This window comes from Bos taurus, chromosome 18 (assembly GCF_002263795.3).
Source record: "Bos taurus isolate L1 Dominette 01449 registration number 42190680 breed Hereford chromosome 18, ARS-UCD2.0, whole genome shotgun sequence".
Lineage (NCBI taxonomy): Eukaryota > Metazoa > Chordata > Mammalia > Artiodactyla > Bovidae > Bos > Bos taurus.
In genome coordinates this window covers 54716132-54731830 of record NC_037345.1, presented here as the reverse complement: position 1 = coordinate 54731830, position 15699 = coordinate 54716132, and the positions used below count along the sequence as shown (strand labels likewise).

The 15699-nt window shown below is 49.1% G+C and overlaps 1 protein-coding gene across 1 annotated transcript; it reads right to left on the bottom strand.

Moving 5' to 3' along the window:
- Positions 1-4299: 4299 nt before the first annotated feature.
- LOC132342752 (tetrapeptide repeat homeobox protein 2-like) lies at positions 4300-5982 on the bottom strand. The gene is made up of 3 exons (XM_059877328.1): positions 5339-5982; positions 4511-4852; positions 4300-4446 (listed from the first exon to the last, which is right to left on the bottom strand). The coding sequence occupies exons 1-3, from the start codon at positions 5642-5644 to the stop codon at positions 4300-4302; spliced, it is 795 nt and encodes a 264-aa protein (XP_059733311.1). The 5' UTR covers positions 5645-5982.
- Positions 5983-15699: the final 9717 nt, after the last annotated feature.

Genomic DNA, 15699 nt, shown 5'->3' with positions numbered 1-15699 from the left:
GGCGCCTTCTCTTTCCATTGCCTGTATCTCTACAATTTACTATTATGATGACCTTGAAGTATATAATTTCCAACCAGGCATTATTATCTTAGTATGTGGTGTTTGACCATAAACAATATATTGAATTTATGGAGGCTTTTTAAACCTAGAAAAATGGCGTCCTGCATAATGCATTCATCAACTTGCCTTTCAACTCAGTATTTTCTGTTTGGGGGTCACTGCGTGTTGAGTGTATAACTCATTCATTATTAGGTACTGAGATTTATAATTTAGTCACCTATCTTCCCTCAGATTAATTTGGATATCTTCCCTGCCGATTTCTCCCGATTTAAAACATGGCTTTAGCCTCACGTACAGCCTAACCTTGGAGAATGTTAGATAAATGGTTTTTTAAAATGTGATATATACAAACAGAGGGATATTATTACTGAGTCTTAAAGAAGAAAGACGGTCTGTGAAATACGGATGAACTCGAAGGGCATTCATATTAGTGAAATAAGTCAGACAGAGGAACAAATAGTGCGTGATTCCACTTACATAAGGAACATAGAAGAGTCAGACTCAGAAAAAGAAAGCAGAATGGTGGTTGCCAAGGGCTGGGGGAGGGGACATGGGCAGCTGTACTCATCAGGTACTGTCTCAGTCATACAAGACACAAGTAAGTCTAGAGACTTACTCTACAGTGTTGTGCCTATAGTTAACAATACTGGGTTGTGCATTTAACACTTTGTTAGAGGACGTCCCTGGTGGTCCAGTGGTTAAAAATCCGCCTGCCGACACAGGGGACACAGGTTCAATTCCTGGTCTGGGAACTAAGATCCCACATGCCGCAGGGCAGCTAAGCCCATGCTCCGCAACTACTGAGCCTGTGCTCCGGAGCCCGGGAGCCACAACTACTGAAGCCCTCAGGCCCTAGAGGCCATGCTCCACAGCAAGAGAAGCCACCGTAATGAGAACCCCATACACGGCAACTAGAGAAGTGCCCACGCAGCAACAAAGACCCCGCACAGCCAAAAAAAAAAATAGATAAAATTAGTTAAAAAAACTTTTTAATCAATCAGTATACTTCACCATACCCACAAACTAAAGTAAGAAAATCACATAAGTGTATCAACTGATGCAGAAAAATCATTTAATAAAATTCAATATATATCCTTTTCTTCTAATGTTTGAGAACCAGCAGTTTTTTATTTTATTTTATTAGATTTTTGGCCTTACTGTGCAGCATGCAGGATCCCCCCACTGGGATCAAACCTGCAGTGAAAGCACCAAGTCCCAACCACTAGACAGCCAGGGAAGTCCTCCAGTACAGATCTTTTTACCTCCTTGAGTAGGTTTATTCCCAAATATTTTATTCTTTTGCTACAATTGTAAATGGATTGTTGGCTTGATTTCTCTTTCTGATAGTTTGGTGTTAGTGTATAGAAATACAACAGATTTCTGTATGTTAATTTTGTATCGTTCAGCTTCACCACATTCATTCATGAGTTCTAGTGGGTTTTTGTTGGCACCTTTAAGATTTTCTTTGTACAGAATCATGTCCTCTGCTAACACTGACAGTTTTACTTCTTCCTTTCCATTTAGATTCCTTTCATTTCACTGTGGGGCTTCCCCAGTGGCTCAGATGGTAAAGAGTCTGCCTGCAATTAGGAGACCTGGGTTCAATCCCTGGGTAGGGGAGACCCCCTGGAGAAGGACATGGCAACCCGCTTCGGTATGCTTGCCTAGAGAATTCCATGGACAGAGGAGCCTGGTGGGCTACAGTCCACGGAGTGGGAAAGAGCCAGACACGACTGAGTGACTGGCACTTCCACTATTTCACTGTGGGTGAAGCCAGGTCCTGGGACTTGGGTTAGCCTACGGGCAGGCAGAGCTGGGTCCTGGGGCCTGGTGGCAGCCCAGGGGTTGCAGAGCAGGTGTAGGGCCAGTGGTGGGTGGGGCCAGTTCTGTCACAGTTAGCTGAAGGGCCTGGGGTGTCTCGATGTTGTGTTGACCTGCTAGCAGATAGGACCTGGGCCCAGCAGTCCCCGGAGAAAGATGTGGCCTGCTAGTGGGTGGGCCTGGTCTGCAGACTGCGGGCCTGCAGTCTCTTTGCTCCTGCCTGCCCCCCTGGTGGGTGGAGCTGTGCTAGAGGCTCTTGTTGTAGTTCAGTTGCTCAGTCATGTGGGAAATTTTCAAGACCTGCCAACCGGAAGTTACCACCTCCCTTCTTCCTGAGCTGAATGGGAATTCCAGATGCTTCCATCGTCGTGGATGGTGAGGACACAGCCTGAGATTGTGGAGGGAGGTGGAATAGAGCCCGGGAGAGCTTGCTAGGGGGTGGCAAAGATTCCTGGATTCAGAAGTGGGTGGGGGGATCCCTCGGAGCACCACCCTCCCTCCCCCATGCCCAGAGTGAGTCTGAATCTTATCTCCCACTTCTTCTGTCCCTGAATGCTCACAGGGACTTCCTCCACCTGGGCTCCTTCTCCTGGAATAAACAGAAGATTAGACTCCTCCCTGCCCTCCCCTACAATGTCAGGGATTGAGTGGGGTGGGGTTCCAGGGAGTTGTGTGTGTACATCCCCACCAGGGTCTGTTGGACAATCAAGAGGGTTCTCGTTACACCCTGGCATTCTGTCTTCCCCTCCCCTGTCCCCCAGCACTTCCCCCTAGAGCCTGTCACATGAGCGTCTCCCTCCCAAATCTGATCTAATTCTCTCTCTGCTCTGCTGAGGCCGGCCTGGCCTTAAGAGGATTGGAACATTTGCTAAATGGGACCAGGCCAGGGTCAGAGGACCGACTGTGGGGGGAACTCAGGAGGAGGGCTGCCGCAGGGAGGCGGTAAAGGAAGAGGTTGATGGAGACAAGACGACTAGAGAGAAGAGATGAGATATTCCTACAGCGTTTGGTAAAATCAAAGAAGGGATAACAAACACTCCCTAGCTCTGTAGGAAACAGTGCTTACAAAATGACCTTGAACTTAATGAATTTTCAAATTATCAAGCCCAAAACAACATCCAGATAAGTTGTTACGAATTTTTTTTTTTAACTGAGCTAGGTCCCTAAATACAAAATAAATCTATCCACAGAATCTTATATACAGAACACAGATTTTTTTTAATTTTTTTAGTTTTTTAATTTGAATTGGAGGCTAATTACTTTACAATATTGTGGTGGTTTTGCCATACATTCACATTAATCAGCCATGGGTGTACATGTGTTCCCCATCCTGACCCTCCCTCCCACCTCCCTCCCCATCCCATCCCTCAGGGTCATCCCAGTGCACCAGCCTTGAGCACCCTGCCTCATGCATCAAACCTGGACTGGCGATCTGTTTCACATATGATAATATACATGTTTCAATGCTATTCTCTCAAATCATCCCACCCTCGCCTTCTCCCAGAGAGTCCAACAGTCTGTTCTTTACATCTGTGTCTCTTTTGCTGTCTCGCATATAGGGTCATCATTACCATCTTTCTAAATTCCATATATATGCATTAATATGCTGTATTGGTGTTTTTGTTTCTGTTTTACTTCACTCTGTATAATAGGCTCCAGTTTCATCCACCTCATTTGAACGGATTCAAATGCATTCTTTTTAATAGCTGAGTAATATTCATTCCATTGTGTATATGTACCACAGCTTTCTTATCCATTCGTCAGCCAATGGACATCTAGGCAGAACACAGATTTTAAAATAAAAATTTTAATTCATCTAAAATATCAGGTAATCACAAGACAAAGCACTGGAAACAAACCTACACAAATAACACTTAGCGGAGAATTTTTGTAAACAACCAAGTGAATGATTAATAAGTAATATACCTAGATTGGAAGGCTCAGTATTGTAAAGATGCCAATTAGCTCCAAAACTATTTGTGGATTTAATGCTCCCTTTTTTAATTTTGCAAACATTTATTTGAAACTACAGGTAAGGATAGAGACAAGCAAAAACAAAAATCTCTAGACATCAAGGGAAGGTAAAGATTTAAGGCAATTTTAATTAAATTCCCTATGAGGCTGGTGAAAGTCCTACAAGTTCCCACAACAGTGAAACAGACACTGTGAACAATAGTCCCACCTCGGACTTGGAAATTCACAGAAATGCCCACGTGCGCCTCAAATACTAACGAGGGCAGGGACATTAAGAGCTTTGAGACCTGAGATGGCCTCATAGTGACACACGCAAAAACGCCCCCTCTCCAGGCTGGATCGAGGGAGGTGCAGTCCCTTTGCGGACAGTAAACCAGCTGTGAAGACCAAGCCATCACACCTTCCCGCGTCCCCATGGGCACCACGTGCAGACTCACAAGGCCCTCATCCCCTCTGGCCCCTCGGGGTCTGCAGGACTTTGTGGGGACAGATGACCACGACCCTACAAATTCGTGAACTGCCGGGGGCCTGTGTCATTCTCATCCTCAAAGCTATCTCTCGTTTGGTACCCAGACGTCGTGGAGGAGAGCTCTTGGGATGAAAACATCAGAGCACAGTCAGGAAGCGGAAGAGGATCTGGGCGGTCGATTGGCACGTAGGGGTCCTGAGGCCAGCCCGGGGCCGGGGCCGGGGTTGGAGCAGCCGGGCCATACACGTGGACGCCCTGTGCCGGGCCCCACGTGGCCGGGTGATGACTGGAGACGCCGGGCTCGGGAGCTGGGAGCACACCCGCGGGGCTGGGGGGAGGAGGGCGGCTGTAGAATCCCGGGCAGCCTGAGTAACTGGGGCTCCCAGCTGCTGCAGCAGATTCCGGGGCGGGGGCAGGGGTCCAGGGGACTCCAGGGTCCGTGGGCGCATCGCCGGCCCTCCAGCATCCTCCCTGGGCCTGTCGTCGCTCCAGACGGGAGCGCTGGGCCCGGCGGTTCTTGAACCACACCTGGGTGGGCAGAGGGGACCGGGAGAAGCGGGTGTGAGAGGCGAGGGGCCCCGCGCTATCGCCTCTGCTCCGGGGGTGAGGCTGTCCAGCTGAGAATCCCGCCTCCCCTCTCCCTCCGCCCCCCAGACCCAATTAGAGGCTCCTGGGGTTCAGGAGGCAGCGGGAAGGGGTGCAGAGGGCAGGGGGCAGGGCTTGGGCGCCCACGGGGCAGGAAGGGGTCTGCCCGAGAGGGTCCGCGGGGTCAGAGGCCCTGAGGGCTGGGCACCGGGACACCCCGGGGCGATGGGGGGTGTCAGGCAGGCCGCATGCGGTTGGCGGGGTGATACAGCACAGGGTTGAGGCGGAAGGGGTCCAGCCCTGGGTCCACAGCAGGGAGACCCCTTGCTTGCTGCGGCACCCGGGGCAGCCCTGGCCCCTCTGGCCTAGCGGTCCCCAGCGGTGGCTCTGGGAGGGCGGAGGGGTGGCCCCGGGGCGGCGGGCTCAGACCTGCACTCTGTGTTCGTCCAGGTGGAGCCTGGCCGCCAGGCGCAGGCGGTCCTGGTAACTCGGGTACTCGTTCTTCAGGAAGGCTTCTTTGAGCGCCTCCAACTGTTCTTTGCTGTACACCGTGCGCTCCTGCCGCTGCCTGTTTGGGGGCGCTGATCTCCCCGTGAGGCCTGACCAAGGGGGAAACAGGGTCCCATGAGCCCAGGAATAGCCCCCAGCCTGCCTGGCGCCCTCCCCCTCCCTGGACCAGACCCTGGTGAGCCGGTGGGACTCAGGCCCGAGGGCGGGAGGAGAAGCCAGCGGCATCCGGAGTGAGGTTGTTGGTTAGACCCTGGCTGTCTGCCCTCCAGCCCTAACCCCTACACCTCTCCAGGCCTCAGTGAGCACAGCTTGGAAATGGGCTTGATCTCAGCCGGTGGAGTATTTATGCAGGGCCCTGCCCTGGGAAGGCAGGCAGGACAAACTCCTTGGTGACCCTTGGTGGTCTCCCCAACCCCCTATCATCACCCCCTACCAAGTGGGGAGCCACCCTGACAGGGGACCCCCGAGGACCAGGCTCTCTGCTCCTCTCCCCTAGTAATGTGATTCCACCCCCAAACTCCACTAAGTCCCAGGAGGCCAGACTCACTCATGACGGACTTGGGTTCTTGCATCCTCCTGCTGTTCTGCTGTCGGAGTTTGATGCTCTGCTCACAGGCCTGGGACAGACATCCCAGTTTTATGCTGTGCCCACCTTAGGCACACCCTAAGGGTCCTGAAACCCACCCTCTCTTGCCCCACCCTCAGCCTCCCTGCCTGGCAAGAGAATGATTAAAAATTGGTTAATCCTTTTATTGTTGAGCAACTACTAGTGGGCACAATAATAAAAGCCAGCTTAAAACTCAACATTCATAAAACTAGGATCGTGACATCCAGTCTCATCACTTCTTGGCAAACAGATGAGGAAAAAGTGGAAACAGTGACAGACTTTATCTTCTTGGGCTTCAGAATCACTGCAGACGGTAACTACAGCCACGAAATTAAAAGACCCTTGCTCCTTGGAAAGAAAGCTATGACAAACCTAGACAGCATATTAAAAAGCAGAGACATCACCTTGCCAACAAAGGTCCATCTAGTCAAAGCCATGGTTTTTCCAGTAGTCATGTATACAGATGTGAGAGTTGGACCATAAGTAAGGCTGAGCACGGAAGAACTGATGCTTTCAAGTTGTTCTGGAGAAGACACTTGAGAGTCCCTTGGAACAGCAAAGAGATCAAACCAGTCAATCTTTAAGGAAATTAGCCCTGAATGGTCATTGGAAGGACTGATGCTGAAGCTGAAGCTCCACTACTTTGGTGGATGCAAAGAGCTGACTCATTGGAAAAGACCCTGATGCTGGGAAAGATTGAAGGCAGGAGGAAAAGAGGGCAACAGAGGATGAGATGGTTGGATGGCATCATTGAATCAATGGACGTGAGTTTGACCAAACTCCAGGAGATAGTGAAGGACCGAGAAGTGTGGTGTGCTGCAGCCCATGGAGTCACAAAGAGTCAGACACGACTTAGGGACCAAACAATTAGTGGGTCCTGTCCTGGAAGCCGTCAAGAACCCTCCGTATTAAGACACCCTGGGGGAGCTTCCCTGGTGGTTTGGTGCTAAGACTCTGTGCTTCCAGTGCAGGGGGCCTGGGTTCGATCCCTGGTCAGGGAACTAGGCCCACATGCCACAACAAAGATAGAAGATCCCCTATGCTACAACTAGGACCTGGGGCAGCCAAATAAGTAAATATATTTTTAAAAAAATACAGCTTGGCTCCTGCCCTCTGTGGATGAATGAACTGGATCTGGTTCGTCTGTTGGAGCTTGGGTCTTAGGAGCCTAGCTTTGTGCTTTTCCAGGCTGCATAGACCTGGGGTCTAAGCATCATACTGAACTTGGGGCAGGAGTCTCCTGGGCCTGGGGGCAGAGGAGAACACAGCTCACAATGCTCATCCCCTGGGACTTTTATTATCATCAGTGCAAGATGACAACTAATTAAGTGATCAAGTACGACATGAAACAAAGCAAAGAGATCTTGTTATTCGATTTACATCACTCTCTGATGCTCATGGGGCAACCTGCCATAGTAACATTTACTATGCTCCGTGTTGGGCAACCTTCTGCCATAACCGGACATCTTTTCTGCTTCTGGAGCAGCTGGGAACCCTTGGTCACCAAGACAGTTGATGGCACTGCTGTCAACAAGAGAGAACCTAGTAACGTCCTTAGTCTATATGACTCTAGGCTGCCTTCTCCCTAGTTTTTAAAAAATTTTATTGAAGTGTAGTTGATTCAAAATGCCATGTTAATTTTTTCTATACAGCGCAGTGATTCAGTTAAACATCAGTTCAGTTCAGTAGCTCAGTCATGTCCGACTCTTTGCGACCCCATGGACTGCAGCACGCAGGCCTCCCTGTCCATCACCAACTCCCGGAGTTTACTCAAAACCGTTACTCAAAACAGTTATACATATATAGACATTATTTTTCATATCATTTTCCATTCTGGCTTATCACAGGATTCTGTATATAGTTCCCTGTGCTATACAGTAAGACTTTGTTGTTTTTGCATTCTATCTATAATGGTTTGCATTTGTTAATCTCAAACTCCCAATCCTTCCCTCACCCACCCTCCCCCATCATGGGCTCTCTCCCTGTGAAAGGAAATTAAATGGAACTTTGTGATGTTTAGATGAGCAAAGACTGAGAAGAAGCTTCATGCTGGGGACAGATAGCTGAGGGGATGGGGAATCTAGCTTTCCCATGTTTGGGGAGAGTAGGTTGGTTATTGAGACAGACTTGATGATTGCTGTCAACACCCTCAGCCAAAGACCGTCAGAAAGCCCCACTGCTTGTGCAAATTGATTGTCTCATTGGGCTTCTCGGGTGGCTCAGTGGTAAAGAATCTGCCTGCCAAGCAGGAGATACAGATTCAATCCTTGGGTCGGGAAGATTCCCTGGAGGAGGGCATGGAAACCCACTCCAGCATTCCTGCCTGGAGAATCCCACGGACAGACGAGCCTAGTGGACTACAGTCCGCGGGGTCACAAAAAAGTCGGACAGGACTTAATGACTAAACAACCAAACAATTGTCTCATTGCAATGAGGGAGAACACATCATGGGAACCTTAGGGGCATCTCAGTAAGAGGCTGTTTGAAAGGACCTATCAGGGACTTCCCTGGTGGTGCAGATGGTAAAGAATCTGCCTGCATGTGGGAGACCCAGGTTCAGTCCCTGGGTCTGGAAGATCCCCTTGAGAAGGGAATGGCAACCCACTCCTGTATTCTTGCCTGGAGAATCCCACGGACAGAGGAATCTGGCAGGCTACAGTCCACTGTGTCCCACAGAGCTGGACACGACTGAAGCAGCTTAGTACGCACACACTGTAAGAGACAGCCCATCTGGCCCACCCTGGTCCCTACCCCTGGCCTCAGTCCCAGAGCTTGGTTTGTTTTAGTGGCAAGAAGGGGTCAGCAAGGCAGAAAGAGGAGGGTGGAGGGGTAAGCCAGCACCAGATTGTGCCAGCCTTGGAGAAGCCCTGAAATTGTTCCCAGAAAACAGAGAAAGGGAAAGTGAGAGTTATAGAGCTAGAAAGACAAACTGATATGAGGAGCAGAGACAAATGCAAAAATATTAATATGTATAAGAAAGAGGGAGGGACTTCTCTGATGGTTAAGAATCCACCTGCAGGGGACACGGGTTTGATCGCTGGTCTGGGAAAATTCCACATGCAGCTAAAGCCCGTGCGTCACGACTACTGAGCCCACACGACCTAGAGCCCGGGCCCTGCAACAGGAGAAGCCCCTGCAATGAGAGGCCAGCACACCATACCTAGAGAGCAGCTCCCGCTCACTCACCCCAAGTAGAGAAAGCCTGCTTGCAGCAGTGAAGATCCAGCCCAGGCCAAAAAATAATACAAATAATTTTGCTTTAAAAAGAGTAAAAGGGAAGAGAGAGAGATCAGGGAAATCCAACCACATTTTTCTTATTTGTGGCACTTACGCACTATTCTAAATGTTTTATATTTGGCTGCGCTGTGTGGCATGAGGGATCTGCATTGGGAGAGAGGAGTCATGACCACTGGATCACCAGGGAAGTCTCAATGGCTTGTAATTATTAACCGGGGTCTCAGCTCTCTTTATCCCTTCCTCTGCCATGACAAACTCTATCTTGTATCTTCTCTCCTCCCAGTTGGGTCCACAGGATACAATTACATATATGTTAACTAAATGAAATACAAAATTAACCTTCCTTAAAAGAAAAAAAAAAAAAGCCTCCTCCAGGCCCATATGCTTCACTGTTGAATTATCACATACTTGAAGAAGAAATAAGACCTTGCACGAACTCCCCTCCTGACATCTGTCTTCTTTCCCTACCTAATCTCCTCCTCCGCTCTGCTTTCTGTTCTGCATTTTCTGCTCCGTTTCCACCCTCTCTTGACCTCTTTCCCTCTCCTTCACCTCCTCCAAACTGTGGAGGGCTGAAAGGGTCACCTTTGAAGTCACCAAACAGAGAATGTGTTTGCACACTCTGCAACCCCAGGGCCGTTCCATTATCTCCCAGACTCTGTTTTTTCATCTATAACTTGAAACCACCAGGATGGCTGGGACAGAACCCCAATCACTTTAGGAAAGTTGGTTAAACCCTCTTGATCCATCAAATAGGGGAGATGGGGGTGGCCCCTACCTCCTGAGGTTGTAATGAAGATTTAATAAGGGAGAAATACAGGAGTGCCTTGCCACACTGTAAGCCCTTCATAATGAATTTAGCTGTGGACTTTCTTGGTGGTACAGTGGATAAGAATCCTCCTGCCAGTGCAGGGGACACGGCTTCGATCCCTGGTCCAGGAAGATCCCACTTGCCGTGGGGCAACTAAGCCCATGGGCCACAACTACTGAGATGGCATACCTACAACCCACGCTCTGCAAGGAGAGAAGTCACTGCAGTGAGAAGCCTGGGCACCACAATGAGAGGGTAGCCCCCTCTGGTGGCAATGAACAGCTGGCACAACCAGAAAAGAATTCAGCTGTGATTTTATTACTATTGTGTGTCCCAGGCATGGTTTCACATGGAAGGGACAAGGGTGGATGATGCCCTGCCTTAGTTAAAACTCACTTGTCTCCACGAAGTCCCCTTCCCCCAATGGGTCATGGGTCTGAACCTAATCCCCGCTAATTCCCCTGCCATTCTGCTGAGGCTGGGCCATCATAAGAGGATTGGAGCATTTGCTAAATTAGTCCTGTTCAGGGACAGAGGAAACAGCCCGGGAGGGGCTCAGAGATCAGGAGAAGCAGGAGGTCGTTCGGAGACACATGGGGGTGAGGAGACAGAGGAAGAGAGAAATAACACTTGAGCTTGAGACCAAAGAAGAAAGAGACAGGCGGGAGAGAAGCAAGGAGAGGCAGGGTCAAAACTGGGGAAGAGGGGGGAAATGCCAGGAGGGTCCGGAGGGTCTGCCTTCCAGCACGAGGCGTGCACATCTCAGTTCTTATCTCTTCCTGGTCGTGGGACCATGGGCAGGTCACCTGACCTGCCTCTGCCTCGGTTTGCTCATTTGTGAAGTGAAGATGATCATAGCATCTATCTGATAATAATAGCATCTCTCTGGTAGATTGCTTTGAGAATGTGAAGAGTTAGGACTAACTTTCTCCAGTGCTGGCAAATAGTACCTGCTGAGTAAGTTTTTCTTTTCTTTCCCTTCCAATTTATTGAGGTATAATTCATATACTATAAATTCCACCCATTTTAACCATGCAGTTTGATGAGTTTGGGCAATCATATACAGTCACGGAAATACCCCCATAGTCAAGATAGAGGATGTTTCTGCTGCTGCTAAGTCACTTCAGTCACGTCCGACCCTCAGGGACCCCATGGACAGCCTTCCAGGCTCCTCCATCCATGGGATTTTCCAGGCAAGAGTACTGGAGTGGGGTGCCATTGCCTTCTCCGAGAGGATATTTCTAGCACCTCAAAAAAGAGCCCCTTTGGGAGGGTTCCTTGGTGATCCAGTGGTTAAGACTCCATGCTTCCGAAGCAGGTGATACCAGTTCGATCCCTGGTTGGGGAACTAAGATCCCACATGCCAAGTGGTGTGGCCAAAAAAAATTTTAATCTTTTTAAAGGGGAAGCCCTTCTGTCCCTTTGTGGTGAATATGATCTATTGATTCCCCAGCTCCTGCTAATCACTAATCACCTTCTGCCACTGGTTTTATCTTGTCTAGAATTTCATGAAAGTGGAATCATACTATATACACTGCTTGGAACCTGGTTTCTTCCACTCATTATTGTGTTATTCATCCAGTTGATCTGCACACCAGGAGTTCATTCCGCTCTATTGCTAAAGACATTCTCTAGATTCACCAGCTTTTTTTAAGCCATTCACCTATTGATGGACATTTGGACCGTTTCCAGGTGGAGGCCATTATGAATAAAGCTGCTATGAAGGGCGCAAGTACAACTTCAGGGGAAATGCTAGGTTAAGATATACATTTAGCATAATGTCTTCAAGGTAGACATCCAGACTATTCCCATCTTTTTGGTTATTGTGAATAGCGCTGCTGTGAACACAAGAGCACACCTTTTTGAACACCTGTTTTCAATTCTTGGCTCAGCTCATAAAGAATCCGCCTGCCATGCAGGAGACCCCAGTTTGATTCCTGGATCGGGAATATCCCCTGGAGAAGGGAACTGCTACCCACTCCAGGATTCTTGGGCTTCCCTAGTGGTTCAGATGGCAAAAAATCCACCTGCAGTGCAGGAGACCTGAGTTTGATCTCTGGGTTAGAAAGATCCCCTGGAGAAGGGAACTGCTACCCACTCCAGTGTTCTGGCCTGGACAATCCCATGGACAGAGGAGCCTGGCGGGCTACAGTCCATGGGGTCACAAAAAGTCGGACATGACTGAGCGACTTTCACAATAGACTAAGGAGTGGAATTGCTGTATCCTATCTAATTCCAGAACTTTTCCATCAACCCAGAGAGAAACTCTCTTACCCATTAAGCAGTTCCTTCCCAATGTCCCCTCCCCCCAGCAAACAAAAATCTGTTTTCCATTTCCAGGGATTTGCCTCTTCTGAATATTTCACATAAAGGGATTCATTTGATATAGAGCCTTTTATGTCTTGTTTCTTCTGTGAATGTGTTTAATACCGTTGAGTTGCACACTTTAAAATGATAATAATGGTCACTTTTATGTGATATTCATTTTACTATACAAATAAACACTTATTGGGCTCTTACCGTGGACCAGACCTCAGGGCCAAATACTTAACAAAATGACATCATTTAATTCTCTCGAGGTGGGTCTCCTCAACGTCTCACGTTACCGAGGGGGAAACTGAAGTTGGGAGGAACGGATTGCCCAAGGTCATAGGACCAGACGTGGCTGAGCCAGGCTCAAACAGCAAGTCTGTCTGACCGCATTAGCTCTCTGTTAAATACACACACACATTTTAACCCAGGATCCAGCGAATGAGAGGGGCATTAGCAGAGATTGAAGACCTGGAGTTGGAGAAACAGAAAGGCTAAGGATAAGAGAAGAAGAGGAAAGAAAGAACAAGTTAAAAACCAGCAAAAACAAATGTGGACCTTGGAGTCTGAGATTTGACAGTCAAGAAGGAAAAAGGGGAGTGGGGAAAAAAGAGAGAGAAAGACAAGAGACAGAAGAGAAATGGTGGGAAACTGAAAGTGACCAGAATGGGAGAAGGGATGGAAGGGAAGGTGGCAAGGATGGAAGGCGGAAGAGGGAGGTGCGAGATGAAGCTGCAGAGCCTTGGAGCCTGATGGGGAGGGCTCCAAGAATTCCTCTTCCTTCGAGAGCCAATTGCTAAGCACCTCCCAGCACACCACTCCCTTTCCAAGCTACTTTAATCCTCCTGTGGACCACTGAGGCAGGAAGCATGGGCACCGCCCCCTTGCAGCGAGGGGTCATAGCAGGTGGAAGCTGGCTGTCTGAAGCCCATATTCCTGCTTAATTAGCTTTACAGAGATGTAACAGAAAAGACAGTGAGCAGACAGAGAAACCACATGGACACACCCATGGCCCCAAAGACAGACGTTTTTACCTCCAGGCCCCTCCACGGAAACAAACAAACAAAAAATCACCCAGACTTTAAGCAGGATCCAACATTTTAATCATTTTCACTCCACAGGTGGCCAGCGAAGGGAGACCTGGAGCTCCAGTGAGTGGGCAAGGGGAGGACAGAGGACCGACACAGAAAGAGGGAGCCCTCTTGTTCTGTTCCCACTTCCTTTGACACTCTTCCTGGCTTTAGGAATCCCTAAGGGATAGCTGAAGAACCAGCCTTCAGGAGACTGGCCCATGAGAAGGAACCTGGAATCTCCTGAAAGATTTGACTCCTTCCTCTGTCCAACTCCTAGAGAACTCTCAGAAGACCCCAGGAAGTTGTGGGGGGTGGGGCGCTCTTAGAGTCTTACTCCCGTTGGCCTGAGTCTGTGGTCCCCCCACCCTGGCCCATTCTATTACTGCCTCTGAATCATTTGTATAAGACACGCCCTTCTCTGTGAATGGAGAACTTGGTGAGGCAGGGAGAGACTCTACTCACACCTGAGACCCCAGCCTCCAGCAAAGAGTGTGGGGGCCTCTGCAAAATGCCTAATGGACACTGCATCCTGGTCCCAGAGTTTACACAGATCCAGAGCACAGTGCCGTCTCCTACCTGCCCCTCCCTGACAAATTTTTGCCTGGATGGGGGATTGACATCCACCCCGTATGTCAATATATGTTGTCTTTCTCTGTTTAGATATCACTTCCCACAGTGGATTCTGGGTCTAATCTCCCAGACCCAGGAGAGATGATGTGTAAGCCATCTTTGGGGGCTCTAGTGATCTCAGGGTGCCGCTCATGGTTCCTCCTGACCTGGCATCATCTGATGCCACCCAGTCTCTCTTTGCATCGTGCCCCTCCTCCTGACCTTGCTTTCTGCCCTGGGGGCCTGGAGCCAGCTTGTCCTGGCTAGTGAGCACAGACGGTAAGTGTCTCTTCCTAAGTTCAGGGACCTCAGCCTGATGCCTTGACATCAGCCACAGTGGGAGTATTTACACCACAGAAATGGGCAACGACAAACCAGGATTTCCTCTTCCTTCCAGAGCTCATTGTTAAGCACCTCCCAGCATACCACTTCCTTCCCATGCTACTTTCTTTCACTCCTGGCCTTGTGAAACCCACCAGTGAATGGCTCGTGGCTCCTGCCTCCCCTACCCAAAAATAAAAGAACTCAGATTGAGAAAATAGGTGCCAAAGTACCAAACTTCCAAGAGTGTTGGAATGCCTGCATCCTTCTTCAGAGCCTTACACTGCTTGTCTCTGTGGCCATGGGTCAGGCTGTATTCAAATAAATACAGTGCGGCCCCAGGAAAATTTCCCAGGCCAAGCTCTATTTATAGTCCAACCCCATAGTCGAAACTGAAAACAAAACCTCTAAAAGAGGGAGTGTGAGTGCGGGATGTGGGGCTGCCCCCAAATCCATTTCTCTTGCCCCACCCCCGTCTCTTGTATATTTACAGGTGGGAAGCCTGTCCACCTCTTCTTCTCTTGGAAATAGCCACAGTCATAGCTGGTGTACCCCATGCAGCAACCGTGATTCTTCCAGTGTTTAGGTGAAGTTCACCTTTAAAAAAAATGCTAAAACGAAAGAAAACAAACCAGACGTGAAACAGGCAACTTGCCTTCCATTCTTCCACCAGATATGCCCATTTCCAGTGTCGTGAATGAATGATGAAATGTCTTTAAGAAGAAACTAACAAGAAGAAGAAAATACATGTGTGTGTGTGTGTGTGTGTGTAGCCCCCTAAACCTATCATGTAAACCTGACGTCTGTGAAATCTGGAAAATTGCCAAATGAATTTCTGAACTTAACAGTATAGTTGGCCTAAAGGTTCCATCCTGGGGCTTCGTAAAGTCTGTCTTTGGAATTTCTAGAAGGATCTCTACCCATGAGCTACAGAAGTGTCCCCGAATGGAAAGTTAAGGAATCAAGCCTCCCTACCTGTTTGTTCAACAGCACTGTGATTTTCTGACCTACACACGACCCCGGGTCAACTGCAAGTTTGGTTTAATTTCATCTCAGGGTGAGTTCTCAGCACCAGTTTCTGGAGTCTGGGGCTCACGGTTTGAAATGCCAGCTGGACTCTGTATGAGACCACCTTGGGGTTGAGAGGATGACTAAGACCTATCGAGCTCCCCGGGAGGAAAGGGGTGGACTGTGTTGGTCACTGGAGCCAAAGAGGCCGTGACCTTTGGAAGGACTTCTGCCACTTCCCCCGGGATGCTGTCCCAGGGCAGGTTGGGACAATGTGCAGGGGGGACAAGAGAGGGAGAGAGGA

Coding starts and splice junctions, on each gene's coding strand:
- LOC132342752 (XM_059877328.1), bottom strand. CDS start 5,644: ATGCCGCTGGCTTCTCCTCCCGCCCTCGGGCCTGAGTCCCACCGGCTC. Junction 4,853..5,338: donor TGGACGAACACAGAGTGCAG/GTCTGAGCCCGC, acceptor CTGCCCACCCAG/GTGTGGTTCAAGAACCGCCG. Junction 4,447..4,510: donor GCTGGCCTCAGGACCCCTAC/GTGCCAATCGAC, acceptor TTTCATCCCAAG/AGCTCTCCTCCACGACGTCT.